The sequence below is a fragment of the Chrysochloris asiatica genome, unplaced genomic scaffold (assembly GCF_000296735.1).
Source record: "Chrysochloris asiatica unplaced genomic scaffold, ChrAsi1.0 scaffold00043, whole genome shotgun sequence".
In the NCBI taxonomy this organism is placed as follows: domain Eukaryota; kingdom Metazoa; phylum Chordata; class Mammalia; order Afrosoricida; family Chrysochloridae; genus Chrysochloris; species Chrysochloris asiatica.
Window position 1 is genome coordinate 7,005,188 of NW_006408561.1, and position 13,642 is coordinate 7,018,829.

The 13,642-nt window shown below is 36.9% G+C and overlaps 1 protein-coding gene across 1 annotated transcript; it reads left to right on the plus strand.

The window, feature by feature from the left end:
- Nucleotides 1-10,894: 10,894 nt before the first annotated feature.
- LOC102824708 (dynein light chain 1, cytoplasmic-like) lies at nucleotides 10,895-11,407 on the plus strand. Its single transcript, XM_006861853.1, has 2 exons — nucleotides 10,895-10,950; nucleotides 11,095-11,407. Exons 1-2 carry the CDS (start codon nucleotides 10,895-10,897, stop codon nucleotides 11,405-11,407), a joined length of 369 nt encoding a protein of 122 aa, XP_006861915.1.
- The last annotated feature ends 2,235 nt before the right edge of the window (nucleotides 11,408-13,642 follow it).

Consider the following 13,642-nt stretch of genomic DNA (forward strand, 5'->3'; position numbering starts at 1 on the left):
TATTTATTGGTCCAGTGGTGAGAATTTGTATTTTCTTTACATTGAGGTGCAACCCATATCAAAAGCTCTAGTCTCTGATCATCATCAGTAAGTATTTTAAGTCCTCTGCTCTTTCAGTAAACAAGGTTGTATCATCTGCATATTGCAGGTTGTTAATGCCACATTTTTCTTCACTGGCACACAACTTTTCCAATTTTAAACAATTCAGTGTTGCCTTGTTCAGTTCGAACTGCATCTTGGTCTATGTATAGGTTCGTCATGAGCACAATTAAGTGTTCTGGAATACTCATTCACTGCAATTTTGTCCACAGTTTGTCATGATTCACAAACTGGAATGCCTTTGCATTGTAAATACAGCACAGGTAAATATCTTTCTGATATTCTTTTCTTTCAGTCAAGATCCGTCTGATATCAGCAATGATATCCCTCATTTCATGCCTTGTTTAAATCCTGCTTGAACCTCTCACAGTTCCCTGTCAATGTACTGTTGCAAACTTTTAGAATTATCTTTAACAAAGTTTTACCTTCATGTGACATTAATGATATTGTATGATTACTTCTACATTCTGTTGGGTCACCTGTCTATGTAATGGGCACAAATATGGCTCACTTCCAATCAGTTGGCCAGGTAACTGTCTTCCAAATTTCTTGGCATACACGAGTGAGTGCCTCCAATTCCACATCAGCTTGATGAAAGATTTCAATTTACGTTCCATACGTTCTTGGAGTCTTGTTCTTTGCCAATACCTTTAGGCTACCTTGGACTTCCTCCTTCATTATCATTGGCTATTGATCACATGATACCTCTTAAAATGCTTGAACCCCAAACATTTCTTTTTGATACCATGATTCAATGTATTTCTTCTATCTTCTTTTGATGTCTTCTGCATCATTCAATGTTTTGTCCATTGTTCTTACGTATTGTTAAGTGTTGTCAAGACAATTCTGACTCATAGCAACTCTGTATAAGTTTTCCAAGGAGCAGCTGGTGGGCTTCAATCTTGTGGTTCAAAGTCCAGTTCTGACCCTAAAGTGCCACACCAGCAGAACATTTTGATGATGTTGTTGTTGTTGTTGTTGTTGTTGTTAAGTGCCGTTGAGTGGGTTCCGACCCATAGTGACCCTGTATAGGTTTTCTGAGGAGCATTTGGTGAGCTTGAACCACTGACATTGCAGTTCAAATGGCTTTGCGGTCTGGTGCAACAACCCACAACGCCACACTAGGAATCCTTCAATATTGAAAGTTGAGACTTGAATTTTTTTCAGTTCTCTCAGCTTCAAATGTGCTAAGCATATTCTTCCCTTTTGATTTTCTAACTTCAGAGTTTTGCACATTTCATTATAATATTTGACTCTGTCTTCTCAAACTGCCCTTTGAAATTTTGTATTTAACTTTTTACCTCCTCATTGCTTCCATTTGTTTTAGCATTTCTGTGCTGGAGAGCAAGTTTCAGACTCTCTTCTGACCTCCATTTTTGTCTGTTTCTTCTTTCTTGTTTTGTTAATAACCTTTTGCTTTCTCCTTGTATGATGCACTTGATGTCATCCCAAAATACTCTTCTGGTCTTCAATCATTAGTGTCTAATTTATCAAATTGATTCTTGAAATGATCTTTAAATTCAGGTGGGATATGTTCAAGGTCATATTTTGACACTCATAGACTTGTTTTAATTCTCTTCATCTTCAGTCTAAACTTGCATATGAGCAATTAGTGGTTTTTTTCCACAGTGTGCTAGTGTCCTTGATTTGACTGAAGATACCTTCAGTTTTCTAGTATCTAATATTCAGTGTTTCTAATATCTCTTTCCGTAGTTGCAGTAAATTTGATTTCTGTGTATTCCATTTGGTGTGGTCCATGTGTATAGTCATCTTTTATGTTGTTTGAAAAAGGTATTTGCAATTAAGAAGTCACTAGTTCTGCAAAATTCTGTCATGCGATCTCCAGTATCCTATCTATCATGAAGGCCATGTTCTCCAATGACCGGTCTTTCCTCCTTGTTTCCAATATTTGCATTCCAATCACCAGTAAACATTAATACATCTTGATTGCATGTTCAATCAATTTCAGATTGAAGAAGTTGGTAGAATTCTTCAATTCCATCATCACTGGCTTTGGTGTGTCAATTTGAATCATACTTGTATTAATTGGTTTTCCTTGTAGGCATATAGATATTATCCTATCACAGACAATGTTGTACTTCAAGATAGATCTTGAAATGTCATTCCCCTCATTTTGCCATTCCCAGCATAATAATCCATGTGGTTTTCAGATTCAAAATGATCAATAACAGTCCATTTCAGTTCATTAATATCTAGGATATTAATGTTTATGCATTTCAATTCATTTTTGACATTTGACATTTTTTACAACTTTTCTAGATTTGTATTTTGTACATTCCATGTTCTGATAATTAACGGATGTTTACAGATGTTTTACTTCATTTTGAGTTATTCCCCATCAGCAAATGAAGGTTCTGAAAGTTTTATTCCATTCTTGCCATCATAGTCATCTCTACTTTGTGGAGACAGATCTATCCCAAGTGTATTTTGAGTGCCTTCAAACATAAGGGTCTCATTTTACTACATCTGACGATGGTCTTCATCATGTTTCAATATTCAATATTCTGGTGCTATCTGACAGTGTTCCACTGCTATTTCAGTGACTAAATATTCAGAACTGAACAGTCTCTCCTTCTTCCTACTCTGTTTTAGTCTGAAAGTTCACATGAAACCTATCCACCATGGGTAACCCTACTGGTATTTAAAATACTGATGGCATATCTTTCAACATCACAACAATACCCAAACCATCACAGTGTGATAAACTGAGAGGCAAGTCGTGAATAAGGGGTTATTAAAATCAGATTATCAATGGTTCTTAGCTAAGGTTCATCTCCCAGTGGGTTAACTGAGTCTCTGAATACAACATGTAGTGATTTCTCCAGCTCCAGAAGGCATAATTAGACCAAATATACTTAATGACTGGCAGAATTCCCACATTAGTTTCCTAATACCTGGAGTAAGGTCTATTGTGGTAGGAAATGGTAGCTTCAATCCACTAGAACTGTCTCTACTTGGAAAACAGTAAATCACAAAGATTATCATATTCTTAGAGGACTACAAAGATTATACCACCATTGAAGAATCAGAGATTGTAAGGATGGTGATTCTTTGCACCCTACCAGTCATCCTTGCTATCTATTCTGTGCTGAAAAATAAATGTTTTGAAGAACTAGGATAAATATTGTACTGCTAACTGCAAAGTTGGCAGTTAAAATGCACCAGCCACTCTCAGAAACCCTATAGAGGTTTACTATGGGTCTGAACACACGCGATACCATACAACAACAACAGTGGACTTTTGTAAACTTAACTGAATAGTGATTCCAATTATAGTTACTGTTCTAGTTGTGGTTTCTTTGCTTGAACAAATTATTAAATTCCCTTATACTTAACAGGCAGCTATTGATGAACAAAGTGTTTTGTTTTCAATTTGTATTAATAAAGAGGCAGTTTTCTCTGGTTGTCAAATTCAGAAACATAGTTTCAGTGTTCTATCTCAGGAGTACACCAGTCTTGCAATCCTATGTAATAATTCAGACTTTCAGAAGCTCAATCACCTTTCTAATGCACAAGGCATCACCCTGGTCCATTACATTGATGACATCATGCAGATTGACCCTAGAGAGTAAGCAGCAGCAACAACTCTAGACTTATTGCTAATACATTTGTGTGCCAAAAGGTGGGAAATAAATCTGACAAAAATTCACAAGCCTTTCTCCTCAGTATGTGGCACAAATAAAGTAAAGAACATGTTGTTGCATCTGGTCCCACTTACAACTAAAAAGGAGGTACAATACCTAATAGTCATCTTCATATGGGTGAACTACTTTGGCCCAGTTACTTAGTGACCGGAAGAACAGATAGTTTCCATTGGGGCCCAGAACAATAGAAGGCTGAACAATAGGCTTAGCTGCACATGCTGCTGTATCATTTGGGTATATCATGTGGCCAACCTAATGGTTCCTGAAGTCTTAGTGACAGATGTAAATACTGTTTTAAGAGTTTATTAGGTCCTGCCTTCTGATATAGATGACTACTCTCATTAAAAAAATAAAAATAAAAAAGATGTTTTGGGCTTGTTACTGGAATTTAGTTGAGATCAAATGCTTGAATACTATCACCCATTTATAATTAGAATTTAGCTGCTCACCACTAACTTTATATTGCCTAGTCTATCAACCCAAGAATGCTAGGTATGCACAACAGTCTTCCATCATCAAATGGAAGTGGTATATATGATATTGAAGGAGTTATGCTAGCATTGTTGCTGTTGTTGTTGTTATGTGCCGTGGCGTTGGTACCGACTCATAGCGGCCCTGTACCGGGTTTCCGAGGCTGTAAATCTTTACGGGAGCAGAACGCCTCATCTTTCTCCCGTGGAGCTGCTGGTAGTTTCAAACTGCTGACCTTGCGGTTAGCAGCCCGATTTGTAACCACTACGCTACCAGAGCTCCTTCATGCTAGCATAGTGAATTAAAATTTGGGCTGCTAAGTGTAAGGTCAGCAGTTTGGATCTACCAGCTGGTCCATGTGAGAAAGATAAAAGACTCTATGCTCCCTTAAAGATTTACAACTTCAGAAACTTTATACAGGGTCACTATGAATTGGATCAGACTCCATAGCCAACAACCACTACCACCATATGAGATTGAGTTTAAGAGGCCCTGAAGTCAGAAGTAAGTGATCAAATGTCCCTGGTCTCTGTACCTGTTTCTCTAGTTTCTCGCTCCCAACCTTCAGCCTAGTGGTTATGAATTGGGCTTCTAATCTCATGGTCAGCAGTTCGAAACTACCAGCTGTTCTGTGAGAGAAAGATGAAACTTTCTGCTCGCGTAAAGATTTACAGCCTCGGAAACCCTATAAAGGGTCACTATACTCGGAACTGACTCCACAGCATATAACAATAACAACAACCTTCACCTATGACCCCAGGGAAGCTCCTACAATCAGCTGACTGACGTAGAATAAACCCATGCCTATTTAAGAGATAGTTCTTCACAAAATGCAGAGAACACTTAAAAGTGGGCATCTGAAACATTTTAGTTTCATTCTAGAACTTGTCTGAAGGACAGCCATGAAGGAAATTTCTCCCAGCGGACAGAACTTGGAGCAGTGCAACTTGGAGCATATGGCCATATGTGTGTTTATATACTGATTTATGCAGTGTAATTAGTGGTTTGGCTAGATGATCAGGTAATTGAAAAAAACATGATAGAAAAATTGGTTATTAGAAGGTCTGTGGGAAGATATATACATAAACCTCTCTGATGAGAAAAAAAAAACAAGGAAATATTCACCAAAGAGTGACCCCATCAAGTAGGATTTTTAAAGCAAGTGGGCTGGATGATGTATTATGTGGATACCACTCAACCTATTTCCCCAGCATTTACTGTCATTATTCTATAGGCTAATGAACTAAGTGGTAGTGTGGCAGGGATGGACTCATGAACATGGATTTCCACTCACCTAAACAGATCTGAATGCAGCACTGTAGAGTGCTCAATCTGCCAGCAACTGAGATCAACACTGAGTCCTCTATATGATACTACTCCAGAAACCTGTTTTAAGATTAATTACATTTTACTGTTTACAATGGAAGGGGAAATATTTTGTACTTACAGGAATTGACACTTATTCTAGATATGAATTGCCTTCCCTGCATATAATGATTCTAACAAAATTATCTTAGAATGCTTTATACATTATCATGGCACTTGGCACAGCATTATCTCTTATCAAGGAATTCACTGCACAGTCAATAATGTATAGTGATGGATGAGTATAATGAAATTCAACAACAAAACAACTGTATTGTCTATTATCTTGATGCAGTTGACTTGATAGTGTAGTGGAATATCTTTTTGAACACTAAATTACAGCACTATCTGGATGGAAACTTTGCAGGGTTGGTGCAATGTTCTCCAGCTGACTGCTGTTGTTACTGTCACTAAGTGCCTTCAAGTCAGTTCTGACCCATAGCGATCCTGTATAGGGTTTCCGAGGAGTGTCTGTTAGGTGTGAACCACCAACCTTGTAGTTCAAACCAGTCTTCTGGTCCAGTGTTTATCCTAAAACCCCACACCAGAACTCTATGAGATTGCATGTGTGCTAAATTAATAACCAACTGTTGTTGTTAAGTGTCATCCAATCAGGTCTGACCCATAGTGACTCTGTAGGGTTTCCGAGAAGCAGCTGATGAGCTTGAACAGTCAACCTTGCAGTTTAAACTGACTTTGCAGTCCAGTGTATTAATCCACAGTGCCATACCAGAACTCCTAAATATCCAGTACATGATGCATTTCTCACTTATCTATGAATTATATACCCATGTATCAGTTGAATGGGAGAGGCATCACATCTAGTGAAACAGTATTAGGATGCTTATGGCTTCTTATTTTGACATTATACTCTGCTGATCTATTGGTCTTAACTTGAAAGGAAGGAATCACCAGGATAAACAACAGTGAATCCAATGAACTGAAATTTAAAACTGCCATCAAGCCGCTATGATGCTTCATGCTTCAAAATCAATAGACAAATATAGAAGCTGCTACACTGGCTGCTATTATCAATCCCAAGGAGCCCGGGTACCACTGTGGTTGAGTCGGGCTGCTAACCTCAAAGTCAGAAGTTTGAGACTGCCTGCCATTCTCCTGGAAAGATTTATAGTCTCCAAAACCCTATGCAGGGTCACTATGAGTCGGAACTGACTCCACAATATACTAATGCCACTGTAATTGATTCTGTTTACCAAGTAGAAGTTGAACTCACAATGAGGAATTATTGTTGTTAAGTGCCATTGAGTAGGTGCCAACACACAGTGACCCTGAACTACCAACCTTACAGTTCAAACTGACATTGCATTCCAGTGTATTAACCCACAGCACCACACCAGGAAAATAGTCCATTTGGAATACAGTGTCTCTTATTATTATCATGTATTATGTTTAACATTATTGGAAAAGTATAAATATCCAATTCTGGTAAGGATACCAATGGTTCAAACTCTTCAGGAATGAAGTCTGGGTTATCCCACCAGGCAAAGAAACAAAAGTGTCTGGGCAGAACACTTTCACATACATGCATACAATCATCTCTCCATAAGGTTCGGCTTCCTCAGTTTCAGTCAATAGCCAAAGATATATGGAGTGAAGAGGAAAGGTAGCTCCTAAAATACAATCCTGGGATCAAACCACTATCCCAAGGTCTAAATGAGAGTATAAAGTACCATTTAAACAGCATTTGCACTGTATTGTTGTTGTAGTAGTTGTTATGTGCAATGGAGTCAGTTCTGACTCATAGCGACCCTGTACAGAGTTTCAGAGGTTGTATCAGGTATACATCATCTAGAGATGATTTAAAGAATTCTGGAGGATGTGCATAAATTACATGCCAATACAAATGGACTTGAGCATCATCTCATTTGGTATCTGCAGGGTAGGCTGGAGGGGAAGAGTACTGGAAATATTCCAGTACTGGAAATTTGCTGAGTGACAAATACATATGCATTTACATCAATTAACCTTGTTTTTGTTTATCTTTTATCACATTGTTTTTGTTAAGTGCCATTGAGTCAGTTCTGACTCATAGCAATCCAATACATACCATAACAAAATGCTGCCCAGTTCTCTGCCATCTTCACAATTATTGTCATGTTTGACCCCATTTTTGCTGTCAGTAGGTCATTCTGTCTTACTGAAGATCTTTTTCATAGACTCTCCATTTTACCAAGCATGATGTCCTTCCCCAGAAACTGGTCCTTCTTGACAAATGTCTAAAGTAGGAGAGACAAAGCCTCACCATCCTCACTTCTAAGGAGCATTCTGGCTGCACTTCTTCCAAGACAGATTTGTTTGTTGTTCTAGCAGACCTGGATTCTTTCAATACAGTCTTTGCTAACACCATAATTCAAATGCATCAGTTCTAAGGCCTTCCTTATTCATTGTCCAACTTTCACATGCATATGAGGTAATTGAAAATACCATAGCTTGGGTCAGGCACATCTTGTCTTAAAAGTGACATTTACGCTATGTAATACTTAAGGTCTTTTGCTGCAGATTTGGATAATTCAGTATATCATTTGATTTATTGACTATTGGTTCCATGAGTGTTTATTGTGGATCCAAGGAAAATGATGTGGTTGACATTGTCAATCTTTTCTCTGTTTTTCATGATGCTATTTATTGATCCCGCTGTAAAGAATTTGGTTTTCTTTCCACTGAGGTGCAATCCATACTGAAGGCTGTAGTCTTTGTTGCTCATCAGTAAATATGTCAAGTCCTCTTTGCTTCCAGCAAGCAAAATTGTATCATCTGCATATCACAGGTCGTTGATAATTCTTTTCTCCAATCCTGCTACTTGCATACAATATTAATGATGTTATTTGATGATATGTACATTCTGTTGGGTTCCATTTCTTTTCAATGGTTACAAATTTGGATCTCAACCAGTCAGTCGGTTAGCCAAATAGCTGTCCTCCAAATTTCTTGACATAGGTAAGCAAGCATCTCCAGAGCTTGCATTAGTGTGTTGAAACACTATAATTTGTATTCCTTTAATTCCTGGAGCTTTGTTTTTTCACCAATGCCTTCATGGCAGTTTGGACTTCTTCCTTCCATACTATTAGTTCTTGATCATATGCTACATCTTGAAATGACAGAATATTGACCAATTCTTTTTGGTACAAATACTCTGTAAATTCCTCACTACTTCTTTTGATTCTTCCTGCATCATTCAATATTTTGACCATAGAAAACTTCACTATTGTAAGATAGAGCTTGGATTTTCTCTTCAGTTCTTTCCGTTTGAGAAATTCTGAGTGGATTCTTTTTTTTTTTTTCTGACTCCAAGTTTTTGCATATTCCATTATAATAATTTACTTTGTCTTTTCTAACTGCCCTTTGACATTTTCTGTTTAGCTGTTTCACTTCATCATTTATTCTAGTCACTGTATCTTCTTTATATTCAAGAGCAAGTTTCAGAGTCTCTCCTGATATCCATTTTCATCTTTTCATTCTTTCCTGTCATTTTAATTACTTTTTTTATTTTTTATATAAATGGTATTCTTGATGTAATCCCACAACTCTGCTGGTCCTTGGTCATTGTTGTTGTTGTTGAATGCCGTTGAGTTGGTGCTGACCCATAGTGACCCTGTAGAGGGTTTCTGAGGAGCAGCTGGTGAGCTTGAACCACTGACCTTACAGTTCAAACAGCTTTGCAGTCTGGCACATTAACCCAAAGCGCCCTACCAGCACTCCTTGGTCATTAGTGTCTAATAAATCACTTTAAGACAATCTTGAGATTGTCTTCAAATTCAAGTGGGATAAAATAAAGGTCTTATATTGACTCTTGTTAACTTGCTTTAGTCTTCTTGAGCCTCAACCTTAACTTGCATATCTGCAGTTAATGGTCTGTTCCACAGTCTGACCCTGGCCTTGTTTTGTCTGATAAGTTTTCCATTATCTCTTCCAACAGAAGTGGTCAATTTGATTCTTGTACATTCCATCTGAGAAGGCCCACATATATAGTTGTTATTTATGCTATTGAAAAAAGGTATTTGCCATGAATAAGTTGTTGGTCTTCAAAATTCTATCATGTGATATCCAACACCAAGGCTGTATTTTCCAACTATGGATCCTTTTCTGTTTCCAACACATTTGCCATCCAATCACCAGTAATTGTCAATGCATCTTGATTGTATGTATTATCAATTTCACACTGAAGAAATTGGTATAAAGCTCCAATTTCTTCATCATTGGTTTTAGTGTGGAAATTTTATTAGTAATCATATTAACTGGTCATATTTGTAAGTTTATGGCTGTTATCCTATCACAGACAGTATTGTATATGAAGATAGAAATTGAAATGCTGCTTTTGAAAATGAATGTGATGCCATTGCTCTTCAATTTGTCATTCCTGGCATAGTAAGTCATATGATTGTCAAATTCAAAATGGCCAGTAACTGTCCACTTCAGCTCTGTAATACCTAGAATATTGATCTATATGCTTTACATTTCATTTTGACAACTTCTAATTTTCCTAGATTCATACTTTCTAGATTCAATACTCCAATGACTTTTGAATGCTCTCAGCTATTTATTTTCATTTTGAGTTGCACTCCATCAGCAAATGAAGTTTGTTCCCTCCACGTCATCAAGGTCAACGCTACTTTGAGAAGGCAGATCTTTCCTAATTATATTTGAGTGAATTGAAAACTGAGGGACCCATCTTCTGATACTGTATCAAACAATGTTTCATGCATTTCATAAGGTTTTTGTGGCTGTTATGTATTCCATGTCTCCTCCTTCTTAGTATGGAAGTTCCACTGAAACCTGTCCACCACTGGTAATCTTGTTGGTATTTAAAATACTTGCAACATAGCTTCAAGCATTCAGTAACACAGAAGTCACCAGGGTATGACAAACTGACAAATGAGTTATGGCCATGGCTCCTTGTATATATAAATAATATGTTTGTGTGCATGTTTCTATTTTATTGTTCCTATTTTTAGTTGCCTTTAAGTAGTATCTTGCTCATGACAATCTCATGTACAAAAGAAGGAAACTTAGTCTAGTCTTATACTATTTTCCCAATATTTGATATGCTTAAACCTATTGTTGTGGCTACTGTGTATCTTAAGTAGTATCAACCTAGGGATCTCATCTTCCAGTATTATATTAAGCAATATTCTGTTGTGATTACTAGGATATTCATAAGCCAATTTTTGGAGGTAGTTTGCCAGATCTTTTCTTCCTAGTCTCTCTCAGGCTAGAAGTTCTCCTGAAATCTATCTACCATGGTTGACCATGCTGGTATTTGAAATAAGAGTAGCATGGCTTCCATAATAACAACATGCAGGCGATCTTATGATTGCAAACTGACAAAGAGGTAGGACTATGTGTACATGCAAGGAGACATCAAAAAGTTCATGGAAAATGTAATTAAAAGATAATGGAGTTTAGATGCGCCACGGCTTCGTTAGCCACGACAGCACTAGTCCGTGTTAGACGCTTTAACGCATGCCTCCCCCAGGACACTGCCACAGTTGGCCCATGTGTGCTCCCCGGGAACCTTGTGTGACCGAAAGGCCGTGATAAAAAATGCCGACATGTTGAAGGAGATGCAACACGACTCGGTGGAATGTGCTACACAGGCATTGGAGAATTACAATATCGAGAAGGAAGACATCACGGCGCACATCAAGAAGGAGTTTGATAAGAAGTACAATCCCACCTGGCACTACATCGTGGAGAAAAACTTTGGTAGTTATGTGACACATGAAACTAAGCACTTCATCTACTTCTACCTGGGCCAAGTGGCCATTCTTCTGTTCAAACCTGGTTAAAGCATGGACTGGGCCCACACACCCAGTGATCCATCCAAAACCAAGGACTGCAGCCTCAATTCCAAATACCAGAGACTGAAATCTTTAGAGTGCTAAGGGAACACCTCCATCTTTGACCTTTCATTGTGTTGTTTTGTACAGGACCTTCTCTGCAATAGTTAGTTGTGGTTATTAAAAAGTTGCAAAACAGCTTACATTTGTATATAGTTTCTATTCCATACTTTTTCCCTGCCTCATTTTTCATTTCCTTGCAATTCATTCCTTTCAAACAAAAAATAAATCTGCTGGAGATGTGTGTCTTAAAAAAAATAAAAAAGAAAGATAATGGAATTTTTCCAAAACCTTTTTGAAGCTCCCTCATTTACATATTACATAGGTGTATTCTGTGTGCATATTTGAGTGTTCTATGTGCATATGTTTGTGTAATGATAATTAATCACACACAATCTAAAAGATGCAAAAATTACATTGAAGTAGGCATTTTATATTTGATTTTGTGAATGATGGAGCCAAAGATCAATAACTGCTAAAGGGAAAATGTTAAGTTGACACCAATTTTCAAGTTGGTTATATAGTAAAATATGTTTCCTACTATGCACCATGGTCAAAATATTTGTATGACATTAACATAAAGATAACTCAAATAGGACACATATTTTATATGACAAAGAAACACAAAGTGAACATACATGGTTGAAAACATGCTGCTGATATACTTGCTGGATCCAAGGTTGCCACAAACCTTCAAATCATTAAAAACACACACATATACACAGTATCTGCAAACACAATAAATGAGATATTTCCTGTATATTCAATGTTCCTAAAAATATTGCAAAAAATCTTAAATCTGGCAAATCATCAAAATTGCCAGAGAGGCTCTTAAATACATGCACTTTCATGTCCCATGTACAATGTTAGATACTATTTATATACACATAAACATATATTTTTGTATATATTGTTGACCATTGGCTTACTGAATCAGATGACTGATGACAATTTCTAAGCATCAACATTTTAAAGATTTTTCTAGATAAATCTGTTTATTGAAAGCTACTGCCTTAGAAAACTTGAATTTATGTAAAGAAAATGGGTGTATTAACCTTAAGACTAAGATACAGCTTCTTCCTTGATGTGTTCTTAAAATAACCCTACTGAGCTTAGAGTTGTGAGCATAACAAGGCAGAAACTTTGGATCACTGAGTTCAGGCATGGCTGAGAGAGAACTAAGAATTGCCAACTGCAAACTTCCTGTAACCTTTCATTTTTTAGCTACAGTTTTTCACAAATTCCACTAACCAGAAAATTTTACACTATTATAGAAAAAAAAAAACAAAAGAAAATAGACTGAATTTCCTAATGTGATTTTTCTATTTCACCTTAAACCTTCCCTTCTTAGAAAAATAATGTAATTATTAGTTTAATGAATTTAACAGGACTTTGATGTTTATTTTTCTAGTTGAAGCTATTTTGTAAAAATAATACATTTGTTAAAAATTCAAACACTAAAGATACTGTCATATATCGGTATCATATGTAATCAATTTGATGTGTTGTGTAGATTCTAGAAGATAGAGATAGATCGATGATTAAACAATTACATAAATCATAGCATATTTTTATACATATACTCCTCACTTGGGGTTCTTATGTATTCCTATAGGATAAGTGCTGGACTGCCAAATTCAAGGATGGCAGTTCAAACCCCCAGTTCCTCCTTGGAAGCTCTATATATGGTTTCTATGAGTTGGCACCGAGGCAGCAGAACTTAACAACAACAACATTCCTCAGTTACTATCTTGTTATCTGACATTTTGCATTTATTGCAACAGAAAAAAATTTACTGTCTATTTTGCACACTAGCAATATCTATCTGGCAAAGTACTAAGCATGAATAATGGTGACTGTGACGATTATGGTATGTGTCAACTTGTCTGGACCATGATTCTTAGTGGTTTGGCAGTTATGTAGTGAGGCAATATTGCAGTGATGTAATGACGTAGTCCTCCACTGTGTGATCTGATGTGGACATCCCACAGTTTTGCATAATGATGATTGTTTGCATTATACCTTGGTATTTATAATCTAACCATGCCAAAAAATGAGGAGTGGGTGTATATCCTTCTGACTTTCTACTTTAGTCCTAAAATAAATGCTGGCAATCTTTGCATATCAGTGTGTTTAGATTGTTTTCATTCAATAGAAGTATCTCCCAGTATTGTTTAACTCTAA